General features: G+C 45.1%; 1 protein-coding gene across 1 annotated transcript in view; it reads left to right on the forward strand.

Moving 5' to 3' along the window:
• Positions 1-23,996, forward strand: part of UBR4 (ubiquitin protein ligase E3 component n-recognin 4) — a 101,725-nt gene that overhangs the window by 24,847 nt on the left and 52,882 nt on the right. The window contains exons 28-60 of the mRNA XM_014952035.1: positions 64-164; positions 356-554; positions 786-974; positions 1,339-1,402; positions 1,610-1,801; positions 2,509-2,579; positions 2,734-2,881; positions 3,554-3,781; positions 4,325-4,495; positions 4,605-4,787; positions 5,544-5,702; positions 6,308-6,460; positions 6,746-6,973; positions 7,838-7,995; positions 9,263-9,434; positions 9,593-9,794; positions 10,667-10,830; positions 11,054-11,270; positions 11,897-12,113; positions 14,807-14,870; positions 15,356-15,490; positions 16,137-16,311; positions 16,520-16,657; positions 17,101-17,222; positions 17,596-17,707; positions 18,296-18,426; positions 18,568-18,745; positions 18,938-19,042; positions 19,544-19,681; positions 20,611-20,779; positions 21,886-21,982; positions 22,394-22,501; positions 22,982-23,098. Of these exons, the coding sequence (XP_014807521.1) occupies positions 64-164; positions 356-554; positions 786-974; positions 1,339-1,402; positions 1,610-1,801; positions 2,509-2,579; positions 2,734-2,881; positions 3,554-3,781; positions 4,325-4,495; positions 4,605-4,787; positions 5,544-5,702; positions 6,308-6,460; positions 6,746-6,973; positions 7,838-7,995; positions 9,263-9,434; positions 9,593-9,794; positions 10,667-10,830; positions 11,054-11,270; positions 11,897-12,113; positions 14,807-14,870; positions 15,356-15,490; positions 16,137-16,311; positions 16,520-16,657; positions 17,101-17,222; positions 17,596-17,707; positions 18,296-18,426; positions 18,568-18,745; positions 18,938-19,042; positions 19,544-19,681; positions 20,611-20,779; positions 21,886-21,982; positions 22,394-22,501; positions 22,982-23,098 (5,005 nt within the window). The remainder of the gene's footprint in view (positions 1-63; positions 165-355; positions 555-785; positions 975-1,338; positions 1,403-1,609; positions 1,802-2,508; positions 2,580-2,733; positions 2,882-3,553; positions 3,782-4,324; positions 4,496-4,604; positions 4,788-5,543; positions 5,703-6,307; positions 6,461-6,745; positions 6,974-7,837; positions 7,996-9,262; positions 9,435-9,592; positions 9,795-10,666; positions 10,831-11,053; positions 11,271-11,896; positions 12,114-14,806; positions 14,871-15,355; positions 15,491-16,136; positions 16,312-16,519; positions 16,658-17,100; positions 17,223-17,595; positions 17,708-18,295; positions 18,427-18,567; positions 18,746-18,937; positions 19,043-19,543; positions 19,682-20,610; positions 20,780-21,885; positions 21,983-22,393; positions 22,502-22,981; positions 23,099-23,996) is intronic.

The raw sequence follows: 23,996 nt of genomic DNA on the forward strand, positions 1-23,996 counted from the left end.
TAAAAAAAAAAAAGGAATGGGTTGTCTTTTACCAAGCTGACTTAATTTTCCCCTTCCATGTAGTGGAGAACTGGTCCAGATCATGATGGCAACAGCCAATGAAAACCTCTCAGCCAAGTTCTGTAACAGGGTCCTGAAATTCTTCACCAAGCTCTTCCAGCTCAGTAAGTGTTGAATCTCTTCCGTCCTGCCTTTGTCCGCATTACACCGTTCTTGTATTAGGCTGTGGTGTGAAACTGCTTGAAAGCAAAGCTGTGAAAGGAAGTGGAGTGACACCTTCACACTTTTAGTGGAAATCCACCTTCAGACACGTTCATTGTGGCATCTGTCACTCACCAGTGATTTTCTCCCCCAGCTGAGAAGAGTCCTGTCCCCAGCCTCTTGCGACTCTGCGGCTCCTTGGCTCAGCTGGCGTGTGTGGAGCCGGTGCGGCTCCAGGCCTGGCTGACCAGGATGACCATGTCCCCACCCAAAGATTCTGATCAGCTGGATGTTGTGCAAGAGAACAGGCAACTGCTGCAACTTTTGACAACTTACATCGTTCGGGAAAACAGGTAAAGTACAGCCTTTGTCATTTCTTTTGTGTGCAGTTTCTTTTGTTCTCTAGGTGTACAAATGATGTGATTTGCTGATGGCTTCTTGTTGGCATCTTAAAAACCAAGTGATGGGGACTTTCTTGGCTGTTTGCCCGAAGGCTTTGCTGTGTCACTGCTCATGGGATGTGGGCCTCAGCTTTATTTCAGTGGGTGATGTACCCTCTCTGAAACTTTCTTCTTTTTGATCAGCCAAGTTGGAGAAGGTGTGTGCACTGTTCTGCTGAGTACTCTCATACCAATGGCAACAGAAATGCTGGCCAACGGGGATGGCACGGGCTTTCCTGAGCTGATGGTCGTGATGGCAACTTTGGCCAGTGCAGGACAAGGTGCAGGACACCTCCAGCTTCACGGTGCTGCTGTTGACTGGCTGGGCAGATGGTAAGAGCGTGCTGTATATTCCTGTTTATTCATTTGCATCACTTAAATATTCTATTTTCTAATTTTTTTCCTGAGAACGTGGGGAGAGCAGTTCATTTTTACTGATACACGCTTATTTTTTTAGTTTATTGTTTGTTATTTGGAATACAAAATGTCTGAGAGAGGCTGATCTGTGTCCCCAGTTTAAGAACAACCATGTGTTTTCTTTGTCTTTCCCATTCTTCATGGTTTAATTTCTGCATTCATAAATTTCCTGTTGCTAATCTAAAGCGAACTGAAAGCTTGAAGCTGTTGGTGAGAACTGACTTCATACTTCCCAAAGACTGTCAGTTGTAATGATCTTCTCCACTGTTTTGTGTTACAGCAAGAAATACCTGTCTCAGAAGAATGTGGTGGAAAAAATGAATGCAAACGTCATGCAAGGGAAGGTAAGAGGTGGCTATTGCTTACTTTGGAGGAATAAATCTCAGGCATGAGCTGTGTCAGTTGGGACAACATCAGCTCTCTCGGTTTTGGTTGCATAGTGGGAGTTTTGAAGCAATTTAGTCAGGGGCACTGCTGTGTTTTCTTGCCTTATAGCAACTATTCTGGGATCTGAGTATTGCAGCTCATTTTCATTCATCTCTGCCTCACAGCATGTGACGATCCTGGAGTGCACGTGCCATATTGTCTCTTACCTGGCCGATGTCACTAACGCCCTGAGCCAGAGCAGTGGCCAAGGACCAAGTCATCTCTCCGTTGATGGAGAGGAACGGGCCATTGAGGTGGATTCTGACTGGGTGGAAGAGCTGGCAGTGGAGGAGGAGGACTCTCAGGCTGAAGATTCGGTAGGTGATAGTCACAGTTAATGCTGTAAATGAGATGAAGGTTTATTTTGCTGCTTCCAGATCAGAATTACTCAGGTTATAAGTTAAGATTTTGTTGTCGTTAGTGTTTGTTCCTAATGTGAGACTGAGGGAAGAACCTGAGTTGCCCGATCTGGAAGAGAATATCTGTCATTTGTGCATAGATGTGTTGACTTTATCATGTCAACAAAAGTTAAAAGTGAGGGGGTTTTAAGAAAAAAAAAGGAAGAAATGGAGTCAGGTGGGTCTGTTCCTACCAGTCGGTTTGTCAGTTACGAGCTTTTATATCAACAAGCATCTTACATGAGGCTTTTAAGTGGGAAAAAAACCAGTTATTAATGTATTCTTTAAAATTTGTCATCCCAATATATTATTTTTTTTACTGTTTACTTACATGAGGCTTTTAAGTGGGGAAAAAAACCTGTTATTAATGTATTCTTTAAAATTTATCATCCCAATATATTATTTTTTTTACTGTTTTCTTGATTCACTCTTCTGAGTTGCTATAAAATGTCACCATCTCCTCTTCCCATGTGGTTGGATACCAGCTGCTGCCTTTTAGCTGGGTGGTGCTCAACTTGCTCTGCTTAAAATGCTCCTTTAGTGTCTGAGGAACATATTCTGTACCATGTGCCTTTACTATAGTTGCACTTATAACACATTTCTGAACCCAACTTTCTGCTTGACAGGATGAAGATTCTCTTTGTAATAAACTCTGCACCTTCACCATCACACAGAAAGAATTCATGAATCAACATTGGTAAGAATTTCAAATTTATGTTCAGAATTTCAGATTGGTATTTCTGGCCATTGAGAAGGAAACAGCTTGTGAACTGCAGCCTGTGGAGCCTTCCTGAGGCCTACCTCATCATAAAATGTGGTGTTTTATAACTCTTATGGCTTATTTCGTGCAGGTATCACTGTCACACTTGCAAGATGGTTGATGGGGTTGGTGTTTGCACAGTTTGTGCTAAAGTTTGTCACAAGGATCATGAGATTTCTTATGCCAAATACGGATCATTCTTCTGTGACTGTGGAGCCAAGGAAGATGGCAGTTGCCTGGTAAAGTGTCTTCCTGTCAACATCCAAGCTGTGATTTCTTGAGTTTTTAAGGCCTTTTGTGGGTTCTGCAATAAGTTACGTTGTGATATGAGTGCATGAGAGTCCTAAGACTTCAGTGCTTTAGCTTTATGACAAATCCTCTTAATTTACAGCTTGCCTGGCCATTTATTTTTTTGCATCAAATAAGTGCATTGGCAAATCTCTGTCTTTGTGACTACTGGGATTCCACTTACCTTTACAGAATTTGCAAGTTGGCTTAAGCTACTCAATAGTCAGATACCACCTTTTCCCATGTTTTGCACTAGAAGCAAACAAAGTGACTTTATCTTAAATGTGAAAGTCTTTCTAATAGTTGGGTGGACAGTGACGTGCAGGATACTCTCATGTTATTGCTTTCAAATTGCAGTCTAAGAGAATTACACTCTATTTCTTTAAAACTACATTAATCTTGGTGCTGTTACGACCTGTATTTGTTTCCTCAGTGCTTAAATTGACTCTGGTTTGGGATCTCATGCTGCTGTGTCATTCCCAGGCTTTGGTGAAGAGAACTCCCAGCAGTCACTCTATTTCTTTAAAACTACATTAATCTTGGTGCTGTTACGACCTGTATTTGTTTCCTCAGTGCTTAAATTGACTCTGGTTTGGGATCTCATGCTGCTGTGTCATTCCCAGGCTTTGGTGAAGAGAACTCCCAGCAGTGGTATGAGCTCCACCATGAAAGAATCCGCCTTCCAGAGCGAGCCCAGAGTGCCCGAGAGCGTCATTCGCCACGCGAGCACCTCTCCTGCAGAGAAAGCCAAGGTCACCATCAGCGAGGGAAAGGGCCCTGACGAAGAAAAACCCAAGAAGAGCAGCCTGTGTAGAAACGTCGAGGGCTGTCGAGAGGAACTGCAGTCCCAGGTATAATTAGTAGCTGGCTGTTAACAGAAGGTGGTTGGTGATGAGGATCTTGGGCAGACTGTGTTGGATATCAGCCAAGTTGCTTGATGTTTAAGGGACGTTTAGATGGGGTACTGAGGGATATGGTGTAGGGGAGGACTTTGTAGAGTAGGGTAGATGGTTGGACTCAATGATCCCAAGGGTGTCTTCCAACCTGAATGATTCTATGATTTTTATGCTCTTCTTTATGATAAGAGGGATCATAAAAGCGAGGGATCATAGACACTGGAACAGGTTGCCCAGGGAAGTTGTGGATGCCCCATCCCTGGAGGGGTTCAAGGCCAGGCTGGATGTGGCCTTGAGCAACCTGCTCTAGTGGGAGGTGTCCCTGCCCATGGCAGGGGGGTTGGAACTAGATGATCTTTGAAGTCCCTTCCAACCCAAACCATTCTATGATTCTATGAAAAGCGGTATCAGACTTTAAAAACAGGTTGACATGTAGCTCTAGTGAAGATTCCCAGCAGAAACACCTTGCGCCTCACTTGCTGTATCTGTTTCTTGTAGGCCAACTTCTCCTTTGCACCTTTGGTGCTGGACATGCTGAATTTCCTGATGGATGCCATTCAGATAAACTTCCAGCAGGCTTCAGCCATGGGGAGCAGCAGTCGCGCCCAGCAAGCTCTCAACGAGCTACATACTTTGGACAAGTCAGTAGAAATGACAGATCAGTTGATGGTATGATACTAAAGGAGGGATGAGATTATGGATCGGTGGGATCGCTTTTAAACAGAACAAAAAATCAGTGATATGTATTTTTTCTTTTATGCTTTTACTAATGACTCAGGTCCCAACTCTTGGCTCTCAAGAAGGTGCTTTTGAGAACGTCCGCATGAACTACAGCGGTGACCAGGGCCAGACCATCCGGCAGCTGATCAGTGCCCACGTCCTGAGGAGGGTGGCCATGTGTGTGCTCTCGTCCCCGCACGGACGCCGACAGCACCTGGCTGTGAGTCATGAAAAGGGCAAGGTGAGTTCTCTAGCTCTGGAGAGACTGTTGGGCTGTAAAAGAAGATGAAACAGCCTTTCATGAACGACAAGCAGAATATGATTTGGGCTGCCTGTCCCCAGATCTGGGTCTTCTGTAAAGTACTAGACCAGCTGGAACAGGTGCAGCGCAGGGCCACGAAGATGATCAGAGGGATGGAGCACCTCTCCTATGAAGACAGGCTGAGGGAGCTGGGATTGTTCAGCCTGGAGAAGAGGAGGCTCCGGGGAGACCTTATAGTGGCCTTTCAATACCTGAAGGGTGCCTATAGAAGAGCTGGGGAGGGACTCTTTGCCAGGAAGGTAATGATAGGACAAGGGGAAACGGGTTTAAATTGGAAGAAAAAAGATTCAGATTAGATCTCAGGAAGAAATTTTTTACTCTGAGGGTGGTGAGACACTGGAACAGGTTGCCCAGGGAAGTTGTGGCTGCCCCATCCCTGGAGGGGTTCAAGGCCAGGCTGGATGGGGCCTTGAGCAACCTGCTCTAGTGGGAGGTGTCCCTGCCCAGGGCAGGGGGGTTGGAACTAGATGATCTTTGAGGTCCCTTCCAACCCAAACCATTCTAGGATTCTATGATTCTACTGCACAGCTTAGGAAAACCTCTCATTCTTCAGAGAAAAGAGTTCTTGCAGCAGAAATAGTGAAAACTGTGCGGACGTAGTCGTAGAGCTGAAATTGAAATGCCCTTTTCCCCTTGGTTGTAAAGTTGGGTCACGGAGTTCGTTTTGTTCTGCAGATAACAGTCCTCCAGCTCTCGGCGTTGCTGAAACAAGCAGACTCCAGCAAAAGAAAACTGACCCTCACTCGCCTCGCGTCGGCGCCCGTGCCGTTCACTGTGCTGAGCCTGACTGGCAATCCCTGCAAGGAGGACTACCTGGCCGTGTGTGGACTGAAAGTAAGCACCTGATGAACCCTCTTCCAGGCAGTTGGAAACATCAGTCCTAAACCAGCTGTATTTCTTTCCTCTGAGGAGCTAGCACAGAGCTGGCTCCAAAATCTGTCACTAATTTTAGCTCATGAATCACTTGCCTACTAGATATATGAAGTAAAAGAAGCAAGACCTATATGAATAATATAATAAATGAGACAGCACCTCAAAATAGTACTTCTTATTGTATTAAGGCCAATTTTACTTTAAGACAGGACTCAATGTTTAGTCATGTCAAACTCAATGTGTTAGAACAACTAGTGTTTTGTAGCAAGGGCTCCTTTTTTTTTTGTATTCTCCCAAATTTAGATTTGTCTTTCACAGTGCAGCATCCTCAAACCTACTATTTAGCTAAGCAGCAGTTGGACTCTGTGTGGTTTTGATTTGGATTTTGTTTGGTTTTCCTTTACAAACTTTCATGTCATTCATCTTAAATGCAGGAATTATAGCTCTTTACTCTATGAATTGTTATTGGCACCAAGAGGAATGCTGGCTTTTAGCTCCATTCTTGGCTTGAAATGTTTCTACACATTTTGTTCTAATATTTGACCAATTTTTTTTCATTACTCCAGGACTGCCACGTGTTAACGTTCAGCAGCTCTGGATCGGTCTCTGATCATTTGGTACTTCATCCCCAACTAGCCACTGGAAATTTCATCATTAAAGCTGTGTGGCTGCCAGGATCTCAGACAGAGCTTGCTATTGTGACTGCAGACTTTGTCAAGGTACGTTTGGTCATGAGCTATTGATGATGTGTCTTCTTTCAGGCATTAGAGTCTGGATTTTCACGGAGTTGCATGTGGAAGATGTGGTAATATTCTTAGAAATAAATTGGAAATATAAATTTGTGGTGTTTGGCTACTGTTGTCGTAAGAAAAAGCAAAACCAAAGAACTCAGACCAAAAAAACCCTGAACTGTAATATCTAATAAGCATTCCCTCGTCTCAGCTTTTGTCCATTTGCACTGTTTGTATCGTCGTAGTTAACTATTTTCTTGATTCTTCCCACAGATTTACGATCTCTCTGTAGATGCCTTGAGTCCAACTTTTTACTTCCTTCTACCGAGTTCCAAAATCAGGGATGTCACGTTCCTTTTCAACGAGGAGGGGAAGAACATCATAGTGATCATGTCCTCTGCTGGCTACATCTACACACAGCTCATGGAAGAGGCGAGCAGTGCCCAGCACGGACCCTTCTACGTCACCAACGTCCTTGAAGTCAATCATGAGGACCTAAAGGTACCAGTGACTTCCCTTTCTTGTAGCGTGGGCTGCAGTGGCTTTTCCTCTCTTGTTTGTGTCTTACATTTGAAGGCAGAAGTTTTCTTTTTTCATTTTCATTTTTTTTTTTCCTCCTCTTAAGCCCCCCTGATCTAGATCAAGGCGCTTGCCGTTCCTCTAAAGAGAGAGAAATATCCTTGCGGTGAAAGGGGGTGGGGGTGAAAATTAAACCCCTTGATCCTTTCATCTAGAAAATGGAGCATGTTTTCCATGGCTGGCTGGGAAGTCATGCCCGGCAGGATTTCTCAGCAGGGAGATGGCTTCAGAGCAGCGCTGTTCTCCCAGCAAGGCGCTCCAAAGGTGCAGGAACCAGGATGGATAAAACTTACTGGCCATTACTGGGGCTGCAGAGGTGGAGCCAGCCTTTGTTTCTGCTCAGTGGCAGCTCTGTAGTCTTTGGGGTGACTCTTAAAAAATCTGCCCCCATTTCACTCAATGTTTCCCCCCTCAGCCTGCTCCAAACCAGGGGAATAGATGAGAAGAAGGCCCTCGGGAAAGCTCTTTTATGAGCTGGGAACATGGGGAGTGCTCCCTGTGAGACTGTTCAAGCGCACAGATGCGGTAGCTGAGGGCGATACCTACAGCCTCCGGGAGTGCAATCGCAGTATCCCCTCCGAAAGCCTTTGAAGTATCTGATGGATGAGTTCACCAAGGAGTTGGGCTTAGAAAATTGTCATTTAAGGCTGCATTCTCTCCCTGGTGGGGAGGGGGCACGGGAGAGGCTTCTGGAATAATTCCATCATGGGGAATTTTAAAAGCCTGATGGTGTTTTGGAGGATGTGTGTTTATCTGCGATGTTGTTGTTTGTCTCTGATCCCACAGGACAGCAATGGCCAGGTGGCAGGAGGTGGGGTCTCCGTGTATTATTCCCATGTGCTCCAGATGTTGTTCTTCAGCTACTGCCAAGGCAAATCCTTCGCAGCCACCATCAGTCGGGCCAATCTGGAAGTGCAGCGGCTGTTCCCAATTAACATAAAGAGGTGAGGCTCGCGTGGAAGGCTCTGCTGAAGTTTTAATTGCTGTTTATCATATTCCTTTTATTATAAATATTACTAATTATTCTTAACATCCCAGCTCTGACTGGCCAAAGCTTGTGGTGAAGATCTCCTTTTTGACTGAAGGTTTCTTGCTACTTTTCCTGTTGTTTCTGCCCTAATTGCAGGGTGATTGGAAACCAAAGCTGGCCGTTTTGGCAGAGGGGCATGTATATGCATTTTTTTTCTTCCCACTAGGATTTCATAGCAGAAAGGTGGCTTTGGAGCAGCCTTGCTGCACGGTGCAGAGCTGCTACTGGTGCAGCAGCTGGAACCGATGGGATTACCCACCCTCGTGGAGGCTGCAGAGCAGGAAGCCTTTGTTTCCTTTCGGCACCAGTACTGCAGTGGACCTTGTGTATTGTGCATATTAAGGCTTATTTTCAGGCTCCCTTGAGGGAAACCAATCTCTTATGCTATGAATGTGGCAAAAAAAAAAAAGCTGTTCTGTCATCTGTTCTGGCAAGTGGAGCTGGGCGTTTAGGCCACAGTCTCCTCAGTGGCCTGACACAAAGCCACTGTCCTGGGTAGGCTCTGTCAAAGGGCCAGGTTCCAAGAGGTCCCTCACCCTAGTTGAGTTTGGCTTAGTCTTTTTGCAGCTTTGTTGGTTTGCTGTTGGTTTTTTTTAAAGTTAGCAGTCACACAGATTCTCCAGCATTTTGGGTGTTTTTAAGTTAGCAGTCACACAGATTCTCCAGCATTGGTCTTTGCTTAGTGCTGCTGGCTGTGTTGAAACATGGAATTGGTCAGATAAAAAGATACCTGAAAGCACCCTAGTTGAGTTTGGCTTAGTCTTTTTGCAGCTTTGTTGGTTTGTTGGGTGTTTTTAAGTTAGCAGTCACACAGATTCTCCAGCATTGGTCTTTGCTTAGTGCTGCTGGCTGTGTTGAAACATGGAATTGGTCAGATAAAAAGATACCTGAAAGCCATTTAAAAATGACTCCCTTGGGTTTGGGCATAAAATGTTACTAAGTGTCTTTCCTCAAGTTTTCAGGGCAGAGATCAGGGCTGTGAATGGGGATGCTTGTGCCTTCTGCCCACCCAGGTGTCTGTCTCTGGTTTCTCGCTTATAAACTGGGCACTGATATTCCTGGAGTTCTTTGAATTTTTACTGAGGACGAAGCTTTAGCTGATTTGAACAGTGATGAATTTTGTGAGTTTTCACTTGTTTTGCTCCTTAAACTAACGTCAATCTGCCTTTCATCTCTTGCAGTTCGAATGGTGGGAGTAAGACTTCACCGGCGCTGTGTCAGTGGTCTGAGGTGATGAACCACCCTGGCTTGGTGTGTTGTGTTCAACAAACCACGGGTGTCCCACTGGTGGTGATGGTGAAGCCAGACACCTTTCTCATCCAGGAGATTAAAACCTTACCAGCCAAAGCAAAGGTTAGTCATAGTTCCCTGTATTTTTGGCCCTTAAAACATGATTTCTTGTTCCAATGACTAGATATTGAGTCTTTGCAGCTTTTTTAATGTGAAGAGTTTGTTTCTGCAAGCAGCAGTTGCCAGGTCCTTTCCTTGACCTGCATTACTTGCCTTTGCAGATTCAGGACATGGTGGCCATCCGTCACACAGCCTGCAACGAGCAGCAGAGGACCACCATGATCCTCCTGTGCGAAGATGGCAGCCTGAGGATCTACATGGCCAACGTAGAGAACACCTCCTACTGGCTCCAGCCCTCTCTCCAGCCCAGCAGCGTCATCAGCATCATGAAGCCAGTTCGCAAGCGCAAGGCGGCTGCTATTAGTAAGGGATTTCTCATTGTATGTGGCAAATGTAGACACAAAGGTTGATTAGTGTCATATAGATCCTTAAGATGTTCACATATGGCAATCACAGAATCACAGAATCTTAGTGGTTGGAAGGGACCTCTGAGATCATCGAGTCCAACCACAAAAAAAAAGAAAAAAAAAAACAAAAAACAAAAAACAAAACAAAACAAAAAACCACAAAAAAACCCCCACAACCAAACAAATACAAAACACACCACACCAAACGCCCACCAAAAACACCACACCCACCAACTAAACCCCACACTCAACACCTCACCATAAACCAATACCCTTAGGCACTAGAGCATGCCCTGAAGAGCCATGTCTATACGTTTCTTAAATCCCTCCAGGGATGGGGACTCCACCCCCTCCCTGGGCAGGCTGTTCCAGTGCCTGACCACTCTTTCAGTAAAGTAATTCTTTCTAATATCTAATCTAAATCTCCCTTGCCGCAACTTCAGACCATTTCCTCTGGTCTTGTCGTTCGTCCTTTGGGAGAAGAGGCCAACCCCCACCTCTCTACACCCTCCTTTCAGGTAGTTGTAGAGGGCAATGAGGTCTCCCCTCAGCCTCCTCTTCTCCAAACTCAACATGCCCAGTTCCCTCAGCCTCTCCTCATAGGACTTGTTCTCCAGGCCCCTCCCCAGCTTGGTGGCTCTCCTCTGGACACGCTCCCAGTTAACCTTGGCATTAAGTCTGGGTAAAATGTTTCCATAGATGCATAGAAAAATATAGAGCTATCTGTCTCGCATGGGCATTTCCAAAGGAGGCAAGCTCATTCTGCAGCTTCTTTATTGTACCTTTGCCTGTTTAGAATGTGTTTTAACCATCTCTCTTCCCTTTTAGCAACTCGCACCTCCAGCCAAGTGAACTTCCCCATCGATTTCTTTGAACACAACCAGCAGCTCACAGACGTGGAGTTTGGAGGCAACGACCTGCTGCAGGTTTACAACGCTCAGCAGATAAAGCACCGACTCAATTCCACGGGCATGTATGTGGCCAACACAAAGGTAAATGGGGCAATTTGGGCATCCTCTTGGGCTTCTAGGTGATATTATTGTCCAGATTTATAGTCTATCTTTTCTTAGAAGTCTGCATTGTTCAAATGACCCTGTCCAAACCCCCTGATGCTGTTAGATAAACAGTGGAGGCACCTGCGTGCAGACATCAGATTCTTAGCTCAGCAGTGAATTTCTGACTTCACCTTTCTGAGCTGTGATGTGTTTTCTGCAGCCTGGGGGTTTCACCATTGAAGTGACAAACAACAACAGCACCATGGTGATGACGGGCATGCGCATCCAGATTGGCACACAGGCCATAGAGCGGGCGCCCTCCTACTTGGAGATCTTTGGCCGCACCATGCAGCTGAACATGACCAGGGCTCGATGGTTTGACTTCCCTTTCACTCGTGAGGAAGCCTTGCAGGCCGACAAGAAACTAACCATCTTCAGTAAGTCTTTGTTAATTATTTGCTTTGATTACCGGATGGTTTTGCTTGGGTGGGTTGAAGCAACTGTGCTTCACCTCAGGTGGGGAGGGTTTCCACAAGCTGTTCATTTGAAGTCACCACAGAAAAGATTCGAGGCGCAGATCCTGCACATTTAATAACTTTTTCTTCATGGCTCAATTTCTTGCTTCAGTGGATGAATGTGCAGTAGCTCTGCTCAGGAATTTTGTGCTGAGGCACTAGAGAAGTGGCCTTGAGAAGGAGATGTAGCTGTCAGAGTGGCTGTGTATTAACGACACAGTGTAATTGCTATCCTGACCTTATGAGGCTGTGCTTGTTTGTATTCAAAAGAAACTGTTAATGGGCACAAACTTGAACTTAGAAAGTTCCATCTAAACACGAGGAGGAACTTCTTTCCTGTGAGGGTAGCAGAGCTCTGGAAGATGCTGCCCAGGGAGGTGGTGGAGTCCCCTTCTCTGGAGACATTCAAACCTTACCTGGACACGTTCCTGTGCAATCTGCTCTGGGTGGCCCTGCTCTGGCAGGAGGTTGGACTAGATGATCTCCAGAAGTCTTTTCCAACCCCATATCATTCTGTGATTCTTAAGAGATTTTTCTCATTGCTGCAGTTGGGGCTTCTGTGGATCCTGCTGGAGTCACAATGATGGATTCCATAAAAATTTATGGCAAAACCAAAGAACAGTTTGGATGGCCTGATGAGCCCCCCGAGGATTTCCCCTCTGCGTCAGTGAGCAACGTGTGTCCCCCAAACCTGAATCAAGGGAACGGCACAGGAGACACGGAGTCGGCTGCCCCTGCTGCTGCCAGTGGGACTGTCCTGGAGAGGTATCTCTGCAGTCTTTCTTTTATTTCTTGTTTAAAATGAGTTGTTGCTCTAGAGGGGACCTCTAGGTACCCTTGTGTGTCTTTCTTAACCAAGAGAACTTAAGTTGTTCCCACTGCTGTACAAAACAGCAACTGAAAAGTCAGTGTTTATCTTCTAAGCAGGGCTTTGTGCCCGCTCTTGCTTTATCTGGTGGAGTAGATGGATAGATGTGTGTGCACGCTTCGTGTTGCTAAGTTCGTTTGTTACAGCAATCTTGAAGAGCTAAAAGAGATTTCTGCTGCCTTGGTACATTTTCTCATTTCAAGCTGGCCCTTTTTCATTCTTTAGAGCTCACTCTGATGTTCAGTTTGGTTTGGAGGAGGACTTTGTGACCTGGCTTTAGGCGAGTGGTTCCCACCCTCATGTAGCCCATATGTCTCAGGTTGAACTACTGTGGTGGAGAAGGTGTTAGGTCTCCCCATGTTTCCCAACCCCAATATCAAGTCAAACCACAAGGATGAGCTGGGGAAGGTGTTAGGTCTCCCCATGTTTCCCACCTCCATTATCAAGTCAAACCACAAGGATGAGCTGGGGCTTGTGTTTAGCAGAAGAAATAGAGCTTTTTTTTTTTATTAATATATCCACCTGTGTTCTTTCTCTGAACTCACACAGTCTGTGCTGTAAGGGTTGTAGGAAACCTGGCAAATTGGCAGGGATAGGAGGGAAACAGATCAGAGAGGAACTACCACTGCTGGAAAATGAGTGTTTTAAGGGATGTGCTGCTTGACTGTGAGTAAATGGTGGTTAATTTTGTCCTCTGAAATTCTCAGGTAAAGGCTCAGGGCTTGAAGTGGCCTTTATGTCCAGTTGAAAGACCTGTTTGGCCATCCTTTAATATTTTGTCTAATAGTTCATAGGATTTTTTCCTGTGCTTAATTTCTCTTTTCTTCCCTCCTCTGCTGTGACATCTCCACAAGATGTCCCTCTCCGCACAGACAAGCTTTCTGGTTTTCCAAAGCAGATTATATTCTAAAAACTCAGAATCCAAAAAAATACTCATTTTTACATGCGTGTTACAGAATGCAGCCTGGTTACCTTATAAAGGGCCTCTTGAGTAGGAACAACTAACGGCAGGGAGGAGGCAGCTTTCTTAGCAGAAGTTTGGTGTCTGTTCTTCAAATTTCACCTTCAGTGGTGCTTTAAGCAACGTGCTTGGCTTCTGTGTGCTAGGTGGCCTGGGTCTCCCTTCTTTGTGTTGCTATTAGGCAAGTGTCTGCTGCCCAAATAGGCAGAACCCTGCTTAGATTTACTGTATAGAGCGCTCTCCCGGCTTCCTGATTTCCCTGTTTAATTTGCCTTTTGCTTAGAATGTGTTCTAGGGAGATTTTCTGTGAGCTTTACACATTTTTATTTTTTTTTTTTCCTTTTTCTTTGCTCCCCCAAAGTTCTGAAACTGAGTCCCTAACCACCCTGGACCGGTTAGTATGCCATCCTTTTCTCTGCACGAATGAGTGTGTGTCAGAGAGACAGAACACATGATGTGGCTTTTGTTGACTGTTTTTTTTATTTTTGTTTTGTTTTCCAAGTGCCATTTGCTTCTTTACATTCTGGTCATTGCATGGCAGATGGTTTAGCGAAATGTAAAGATTGAGGTGGTTTGCAGATTTTTGCTGTATTCCGGCGTAACCGTTGCTTGTTTGACAGACTCCTCGCTTTGTTCCCTCCTTGCGTCTTTTTACCCCACTTCTATTCCCTCCCTGGCTTTACGGAGGGTGGCTGCGGGTAGGGGAATGGCGTGTTCTTTAGCACCACCAGACAATTGTTGTTTCTCCTGCCTCGTATCCAATCCCACGCTGCTGTTTCTCCCCTTAATGCTGTCTCTTCCCTCCTTTTTCCTGTGTTCTTGCACTGCTCCTTCTGGCGTGTCAGATGGCCTTTCAGGTAGTTCTCCCTCGAGGCATGAAGCGGTGCTGGAAGGGAGGTTCAGCACTTTGCTGCAAGTTGTAAATAAGGTTTTTCCCTCGGGGCAAGTATTTTACTGGCCTGCCTTCCCGCTGTCAAAAGGTTGGACCTCAGCATCTCTCACTTGGGTCCTACCCAGTTGCTCCCGAGTTCGTTTTCCTCTGGACTGTTTTGTGCTGAAACTCCAAATTGGAAAGAGCAACCCTTGGGTCTCTCACTTGGGTCCTACCCAGTTGCTCCCAAGTTCGTTTTCCTCTGGACTGTTTTGTGCTGAAACTCCAAATTGGAAAGAGCAACCTGTGTGAAAACAGCAAGCGAGTAGAATCTTGCTCCCTTAGAAAAGTCGGTTACGCTTTTTCCCATGTGTCATACCAAGCCTTGATCTGCAGTCATATGTACGGCTGTGGGCCATGGTGAATTGGTACTGTCAAGACAATCCAAGTTATCCCTGCTGCAGGCTGCGTAAGGAAATGTTTTATCCTCTTTGGGAGAGAAAAGCCCCTGTCTTTCAGCTGTGGATTATTAAAGCAGTCCTAAGTTTGTCTGTGAGCGTGAGCCAGGTTTAACTCTGGTCTGTAACACAATGAAATGATATGCATGGTGCCTGTGGCAGGTTTTATCATGCTTTGATTTTGTACTTGGCATTCGTTAGCTGTCTCTGAGCTACTCATGACTGTAGCCCGCATAAAGCAAAGTGCTAAGGAGAGAGGAGGGTTGCTGTACTCAAGCCTGCTTTCCTTTCTCCCTTCAGGCTAGTAGTGAGTTCTTTAGAAGCGCTGGAAAGCTGCTTTGCTGTAGGACCAGTCAACGAGAAGGCAAGTAACTTTCTGAATACATTCTTGAGCTTTCAGAGATGGGGGGGAGGGAGGGGCAAGATCAGCAGCACCTCCTGCAGCCCTGGGGGCCTGATACGGCAGAGAGCCGCATCCGTTTTGCTCAGAGCACTGATCTGAAAGTTGACTTAGGGAAAAGCATTTGAAACTAGTTTAGAATGACAATCGGCATTTGCATTTATCGCTGGTGGGATTTTTGTGCTGGAGACTGACCTCATTTACAAAAACAGCAGGGTAGAAGCCCATAAATCTCAAAAGGACTTTTCTTGTGTAGACATGCGAAATGTTCCTTAAATGTCAAATAAGAAATGGAGGAGGCTGTCAAAACTGTGTGGAAGGAAAACAGAAACTTGCACGCACAGTGGAAAGAGGGGAGGGAGCTGCAGGTACGCTGAGAAACCAGACTCATGCATCACCTTAATAGTAAACATACTGAAGAGTGTTCTTTTTTCTCTTCCTGGGAGCAGGAGAAGAATAAGGTGGCAGCTCAGGAACTGGCTACTATGCTGCTGTCCATGCCAGCTCCTTCCAGCGTCCAGCAGCAAACCAAGAGCCTCTTGGCCAGCTTGCACACCAGCCGCTCGGCATACCATAACCACAAGGTAACCCGGTGCAAGGATTTCCACGTCTCCTGTCACTTCCCAGTTTATGATTGAGGTGCAGCACGTCCCTAGAAAGGCCTTTCTCTGTGCAGCATAAGCCTGCTGCCTAATTTCCCTTCAGCTCCTGCTGCCTGCCTTGCTGGCTTTTGTGTTTCAGCGGAACTTCACTACTTCAAATGTTTTTTGAAGATTTTGATGGGAAATAATGTCGGTTAATGTAGAGAGATCAGGATCTCTGATTTCTCTACACATGAAGTTTGTTTGCAAACTGCGTAGCTCCGGTTTCCGTTTCCACAGGCAGCTGGCTCAGGGTAGTAGGAAAATGCCAGGGTAGGTTGTGGTTAGACTGTGTGCTAATGCACAGATTCCTGCACATAGTCTTTGCTAACCACTCGAAGACACTGGTCTTTCCATCCACATTCAAGTCTGAGGGGAAGAAAATGTGAAAATCCATTCTCAAGCCAGATTTCTTCTGTGACAGGATGACTTTTTAATATTAGTTTGCCTTTCCTAGATGATACTGGCCAAGAGTTAAAGCAGCGAGTGCCACATTTCCCCAGGATCTGTCCTGTGGTTGTTATTTCAGTTGCCTTGTTGTGCTGCTGTCTGTTGTTGTTCTTTGCCTACGTTATCTTTCACTTTACAGGATCAAGCATTGTTAAGTAAAGCCATTCAGTATTTGAGCTCCTCAACCAAAGAAGGAAAGGACCTTGATCCCGAGGTGTTTCAGAGGCTGGTCATCACTGCTCGGTCCATTGCTATTATGAGACCCAACAATCTGGTCCATTATACGGAATCAAAGCTGCCACAGTTGGAAACAGGTAGAGAAATCTGGATTTTTCTTCAAATTTCTCTTGTGATAACCAAAGATGACAGGAACTTTATTAGACACATTGTTAGGCATGTGATAGTTCTTGTAATGAAGACACCAGAGCCTCTAACAAAAGCTATTTCAAGTAAATATGGTGTTACCTGCCTTTTCATGTTTTCCCCTACATGTATCTGACGAGTGTTTTTTAATCCACACAGAGAATGAAGAAGGGCAGGAGGCCCAGAAACACGCTGAAGGAGAAGGCTGCACTTTTATTACCCAGCTGGTCAACCACTTCTGGAAGCTACACGCATCAAAACCCAAAAACGCCTTCCTGGCCCCTGCCTGCCTGCCAGGTGTGCTAGCTCCTCTTTTGCTATTGTAAAGTTTGGGTGTTTTGAAGGAGCCTTTTTTAAGCTTGTAAACAGAAAATGACTTGTTCCAAACTAGGCTGAAGGTGTTAATGATGCAAGGAATGCTTTTAAAGGTGTATCTGCTGTAGTGCTTTGGTTCAGAACTCTGTATATTGTGCTGGTGAAAAGGGACTGATGATTGATTTATTCACGTTTGACTTCGTGGGTGGTGTGAGAGGGTGCTCAGTGTTGCATGGCCTGTGCAGTATTCCATTGAGCAGACAGGACTGGTGTGTAAGCTCATTTTGGATTGAAACCACAATATATTTGTGGTGTGAACATCGTGCCTTGAAGTCTCCAAACAAAAGATGCTTCCTGCAGTGTCTTACTCCATGTGCTGAAATGGAAAGATAATTGCTTACAGTCCTGCTTTTATTTCCCTTTAGGTCTCACTCATGTTGAAGCCACAGTGAACGCTCTGGTGGATATTATCCATGGATACTGCACGTGTGAACTGGACTGTATCCATACAGCATCCAAGATCTACATGCAGATGTTGCTTTGCCCGGTATGTGATCTCACTCTGCTCTGCCTCAGCCCTATAACACTGGTAATACCAGCAGAATTAAATACAGGGAGAATGATAATACGTAGTACGGATACAAATTAGAGGCATGGAGCCAAAAACACAGAGCCAGAAGTAAATGAAGGAGACATTTCTCTCCTTGTATTTCAGTACTCTGTGATGCACTGCGTGTGGAATGATAAATATTGCTTTATTGCTGGGGGAAGCAGGGAGTTTGGAAGTTGGGCAGCGACATATGTTTTATGTGAATCATGACCAACAGAGAGTTTTAAGTGTATTTTTAGCTATCTTTCCAAATAGTGTGAATAAGCACTTAAAGCTGAAGAAGTTTAATGATTAACTGTTAACCCTCTAGGATCCTGCAGTGAGCTTTTCTTGCAAACAAGCTTTGATCAGAGTGCTGAGACCGAGGAACAAGCGGAGACACGTCACCTTGCCATCGTCCCCTCGGAGCAATACTCCTATGGGTAGGCAGATCCATTCATCTCTGCCTTTCAGTGAGCATGACCTACTTCATTTGTCAAAAAAGACAAGAAAATAAAGTAGTCTTTTAGATGGGACAAACCCCAGTCTTCTTCCTTTCTTTTCTCTCTCTTTCCCCCTAAAAATCTTATTTTTTTTCAAACATTTCCCTCTTCTTTGATGTTCTTGGATTCACATAGGAGATATCTCTGAGATATTCCCATTTCAGTATTGGGGAAATCTGACTATTTTATCTTAAGGGATAACAATCCAGACTGCCCTAGTATTTCTGTACATATTTTCAAGTCCTTATAAATCAATTGTAAGGATTTGTGCAGACCAAATTGGGGTATTGGATCTCCATCCAAGAAATACCTTTGTAGCATTGACATGAATTGTAGTTGTCATGGAATGTATGAGTGACTGGGGGTAAACTTGAGGACAGCTTAGTTTTTCCTCTGGTATTAATTACCTTGTTCATGATAATCATAGAATTATAGAATTGTCTAGGTTGGAAGGGACCTTTAAGATCATCTAGTCCAACCATGATGTGAGGAAATAGCAAATTTGTGAATTAATTCTTTGTAACTCAGGGGATAAAGATGATGATGACGATGACGATGCAGAAGACAAGCTGCAGAGCTCTGGGATAGCGAACGGGGAGCACATCCGACAAGAGAGCCAGGAGCAAAGCGAAGTTGACCACGGGGACTTTGAGATGGTGGTAAGTCCAGAGTGCTTCTCTTCAGAGCCTTTCAAGTGTGCTACATACTTGAGTTGAATTTAGTTAGGATGAGTCAGTTCTTAGGGCTCCATTAGCTGGGGGTGGTTTGGTGAAAGCTCTCACTGTGTTTCCTCTCCGTAGTCTGAATCTATGGTGCTGGAGACTTCCGAAAATGTGAATAATGGGAACCCTTCTCCCCTGGAGGCTCTTCTGGCTGGAGCAGAGGGATTCCCTCCTATGCTGGATATTCCTCCAGATGCGGATGATGAAACAATGGTGGAATTGGCTATTGCCCTGAGCCTGCAACAAGATCAGCAAGGTAAGGTGTGGGTGTTATTGGCAGTCAAAAAGGTAAATAGAATATGAGGGAACTGGGAAAGAAACAAAGCAGAAGCTGTTGGTGTCACCACCAAGAAAGCAAAGATAATAGAGCTATGAAATGTAGAGAGAAGGCCAGAGTTAACATCATTCTCTCACAGAAAGGTACTCATGATGCATTTTCTTCTTGCAGGGAGCAGCAGTAGCGCACTTGGACTTCAGAGCTTGGGACTGTCTGGCCAAGCACCCAGCTCTTCTTCTCTTGATGCCGGAACGCTCTCAGATACAACAGCATCAGGTAACTGTTCACTGCGAGGAATCAAGCTTTTTTGCTTTTGACCTAAATAATGACTTTAAATTTGATTGTAAATACGGTTTTGAAGAACTAATTATAACTATTGGCTTTGTGTATTTTTGATAGTGTATTTATGGCCTTTTCCTGCCTTGATGGACTTTCATTGTATGTTTCTGAGGGAGGCATTTCCTCTCCTTAAAATAAGCAGACGAAATAAACCATATACGGGGTTTCCTTTGCATGTATAAACAACCAAACGTTGTTCTTCAAGTAACTTGCATGATTATCTATTTGATGAGAAGGTTTCCTTCTCAGGGTGTCTCCCCTCCGCTGCTTTGTGCAGCTTTAAATCTACTCATGGGCGCTTCTAAGTTCCGTTTTGATTTATAGTTGAAAATTGACGTAAAAACAAATATTCGTGGCTTTTCTTTCGTAGCATGTGCGTCTTTTGAAGTTGTATCAAGGCAGTGTTTTTACTTGTAACAGCTCTCTTTATTCTCTTAGCTCCAGCGTCCGATGATGAAGGCAGCACGGCTGCGACGGACGGCTCGACGCTCCGCACGTCGCCCGCAGACCACGGTGGGAGCGTGGGCTCCGAGAGCGGCGGCAGCGCGGTGGACTCCGTGGCTGGTGAGCACAGTGGTGAGTGTCTCTTGTTGCCCCAGTGGCTGAACATCTGTTTTCTACTGTAATACCACTTTAGCAGAGTTAAAAAGGGGTTCCAAACAGATGATGCCATGCATTATATATATATATATTGCGCCAGGGGAGGTTCAGGCTGGATATTAGGAAAAATTTTTTCACTGAAAGGGTTCTCAGCCATTGGAATGGGCTGCCCAGGGAAGTGGTTGAGGCCCCATCCCTGGAGGTGTTCAAAAGACAGGTTGATGTAGTGCTGGGAGGTATGGTTTAGTGATGATGCTCCTTGTTTGTTGTGTGGGTGTCTATTTTTGTCAGTGAGGTTGACGGTTGGACAAGATGATCTTTAAGGTCCCTTCCAACCTAGAAGATTCTGTGATTCTGTGATTATTGTATGGTTGCTGTCAAAGTGCCGTACGGACTTAATATTTGCTCACTTCTTGTAGTTTTCTAGAAGTGTGGAATATGCAGCAGTTTTTACTGGCCTGTAATAACAGAATGCAATAACCCAGAGCAGGACTGAAAGAATTCACTGCACTGCTGGATAGGTTTGGATAAGATAAAATTAATTTCTCTTTTTCTAGCTTGGGACTGATACACAGGTAAAACTGATCACAGACTTTTATAAAAAAAATTGTCTGTGCTGCCAATCCTGTATACAACATGCATCTCCTGACTCTTATTTAAATTACTGCTGTGGAACCAATTCAATTTGGGCCAGAAAGATGAGGCTGGCAAACAAGGAATGCTGGGGGTGTTAAGTGGCATCTGTAGAAATGAATCTTAGAGCTTTATGAAGGTACCAAAGACACCCACTCCCTAGAACCAGAATTCCAAGGGGTAGTTCAGCTGCGTTGGTTGCTGTGAAGCAGGCAAGAGGCATCTTCAATTGTGCTGACTTTGTCTTTCCCTTTTTTGTTTTCTTTTTCCAGTGTCTGGCCGTAGCAGTGCTTATGGGGACACGACAGCTGAAGGCCACCCTGCTGGACCGGGCAGTGTCAGCTCCAGCACCGGCGCCATCAGCACCACCACGGGCCAGCAGGAGGGAGATGGTTCGGAAGGGGAAGGGGAGGCAGAGGGAGATGTCCACACCAGCAACAGGCAAGAGGCTCTCCTTTCTCCTTTCTAGGGGCAATGGCTTCAAGCTGGAGGGGAACAGATTTAGACTGGAGATTAGGAGAGGGTTCTTCACTGGGAGGGTGGTGGAGCACTGGAACAGGTTGCCCAGGGAGGTGGTTGAGGCCCCTTCCCTGGAGATATTCAAGGTGAGGCTCGACGAGGCCCTGGGCAACCTGGTCTAGTTGGGGGTGTCCCTGCTGACTGCGGGGGGGTCGGACTAGATGGCCTTTGGAGGTCCCTTCCGGCCTGGGCGATTCTATGATTCTTCTTCCAGAATAGCACGTCTGGTCTGCAGTGTCAGTGTTTATAGAGCAGTGGACCATGGGTGCTGGAATTCACAGAGCGTGGTTTGTCACTCTTGGATAGTAAAAAGTGAAAGTCAGAATAGAGCAATCTTCCAGAATAGCACGTCTGGTCTGCAGTGTCAGTGTTTATAGAGCAGTGGACCATGGGTGCTGGAATTCCCAAGAGTGACAAACCACGCTCTGTATAGTAAAAAGTGAAAGTCAGAATAGAGCAAACTGTGGCACTGGGAAATGCCTCCCTCTGTGCATTCACCACGTGAGATGTTACACATACCTGGTGTGTGGCCCACAAAACTGCTGCCCGTACAAAGTGATGAAAAAATCCTGCACGAGTCTATTAAACAGAGGAATCACTAACATCTACAGCTTGAGAGCTTGGGAAATTCAGTGTCAGGAAAAAAGCATGTGCAGGAGTGCTAAGCACTTTGGGAAAGATTGGCAGCTTTTCATTCTGCAGGAACAGATGCTCAGTCATCTTTATGGTGTGGTTTGGAACAGATTTATAGGATCTGTTTCCAGACAGCTGAATTCTGCAAGCAGTCACGGCAGGCAGCGTGGTTCTGAAGTGAAGAACTATGTCTGTTGTCAGAGTTGCTCCGCATCTTTGACATGGGTTGACTATAAATTTTGAGGGAGTCCATTCCTGTCTGTGCTGATTTGATGACCTTAGGATTTCTTCCTGCTCTGCATTTGTGTGGTGAATCGTGGTGCTCTGTTGATAATCCTGCTGGGTCTGACATTTCTGCTCTGAAGTCCTTTGACTCCTGGCTTCTCTCTTCCCAGGCTGCACATGGTCCGGCTGATGTTGCTGGAGAGGCTGCTGCAAAACTTACCTCAGCTGAGGAACGTTGGAGGAGTCCGGGCCATTCCTTATATGCAGGTAACTGAGCAGGGCTCAGGAGTTAAGCCTTAACAAACCAGTTAATCACTCCTGCTGCTGCCAGGTTTCTACTTGCACCTGCTTTTCCCTTTTTCTTTCCTGCCCAGTCACAGCGTGTGAGTCCAGCTCTGAAGTGTTTGATCTTTTGCACAGCATTTTTGCTCAAAATGTACCCTTTCTCAGTGTGGCATTAGTTGGCTGATGAGACTTCGGGCTAAAATCCTTGTATTTTGGAGGGGTTTGGGGGTTTATATTGAATGTTCCTATCAGGGTGTGATGGTGCAGGCAGAATTTGGCAAAGAAGGTAAATTAATCAAGGTAAAATCTGCAGGGGTTTTGTGAAAGATAATCTGTATTTATCTTAAAAACATGGAACTGGCCTTCTCTTAATTTTCTGCATTCTATTCCCAGGTTATTCTGATGCTCACAACAGACCTAGATGGAGATGATGAGAAAGACAAGGGAGCTTTAGATAACCTTCTGTCCCAACTGATCGCAGAGCTGTGCATGGACAAAAAGGTGAGCTGTGGCAGGAGCACACACTCTTCAGTTTGCTCCTTCTAGGCAGGGCTTCTTCCCAGGGAGGAATTAAACGTGTAGGAGTCAGAGAAACCCATTGCTGGATGGATGTGTGCAGGGAGTTTATTTCTCTTGGCTCACTTCACAGAAGGTAGAAAATGACAGGAGTGTAACTCTCACTGTTTCCTGGTTCCGACATCCACAAATGAGCATGGAAATTGGTTTCACTTGAATTAAACTTTTAAACCAGGCGTGATCAGTGATGTATAATTGACATGTATACCTTTTCATTTGTGTAATGCTGCTCTCTGCCATCCAGGCCACTCTCTACCCTTATATTGAGGAATTTGTGCTCCCTTTTCAGCATCACTGCTTGAGCTCAAATTAGAAATGCTTCGTGAGGATCAGAGCACTGAAATTTAGATGCTTGGGACGATGTGCTCAGCTCTGGAAATAACCAAGGAAGCTCTCTCCTTGCAGGATGTGTCTAAGAAAAACGAACGCTCTCCTGTGAACGAGGTGCACTTGGTGGTGATGAGGCTGCTCAGTGTGTTCATGTCCAGAACTAAGTCAGGATCCAAATCTTCCATTTGTGAGGTACGTTCTTCAAATTGCTTTGTCTAGGGGGATGATGTGACTGAAGGGGGGCTTTTGTTCATCCTGTGAACTGAAATAGCTGGTCTAAACCTGAAAAACAGTTAGAAGTGCTTTGGAAAAAAATCCTGAGGAACCTGTAATGTTATTTGACTCTCGTGGAAAAAAAAAAAAAGAGCTTTGCTGAAAACTCAGAATTATTTGACTCTTGTGGGGAAAAAAAAAAGAGCTTTGCTGAAAACTCAGAATGGAGGGAACGGACGTGCAAAGGCAACTGGATCCCTTGTTTTGTGCACAATTTCTGACTGAGCTAAGGGCAGCACATTAATGATGTTATTTAAAATGGTCTAGCAGATTTTATTCCTTGCATCTTACTGGTGCTGAAGGGGTTAAAAAAGGATTTGTAATGTGATTATTGGAAAGCAATATGCTGCTGTGTCAACGTAAAAGTCGCTAAGAGGATTCCTTAGATATTTGTTGCTAAAAGGTACAGTAATAAGGCATAAAAAGCAGTATGTGTGGTGGGAAGGAGATTAATAAAAAAGCATAGAGGTTAAAAAATTTAGTCTGAACTGCATCAAATTTTAATGAGCTTATGAGCTGTGGGGTTTGTTTGGATTTACAGGGCTGCTTTAATAGTTTTATTTACAGTAGCTTTTTCTCCAGCCTTTGTTATTCGCTTGAGCTTCCCACAGAAATCAAAGCTCATGGTCTTGCAGAATGCAGGTGGACCAATACCTGGGTGGAGCAGAGCCTCTGAGCAGCGTCTGCAACAGGGACTCTTTCTCTACCAGAATTCACCCCCAACTGGCCAAATCCCAGCTAAACAAATAGAAATCCCAACTTTAAAAAAAAAAAAAAAGAGAGAGGAAAAAAAAAAGGAGGGAAAAAAAGAAAAAGC

Source organism: Calidris pugnax, unplaced genomic scaffold (genome assembly GCF_001431845.1).
Source record: "Calidris pugnax isolate Ruff unplaced genomic scaffold, ASM143184v1 scaffold161, whole genome shotgun sequence".
NCBI lineage: Eukaryota > Metazoa > Chordata > Aves > Charadriiformes > Scolopacidae > Calidris > Calidris pugnax.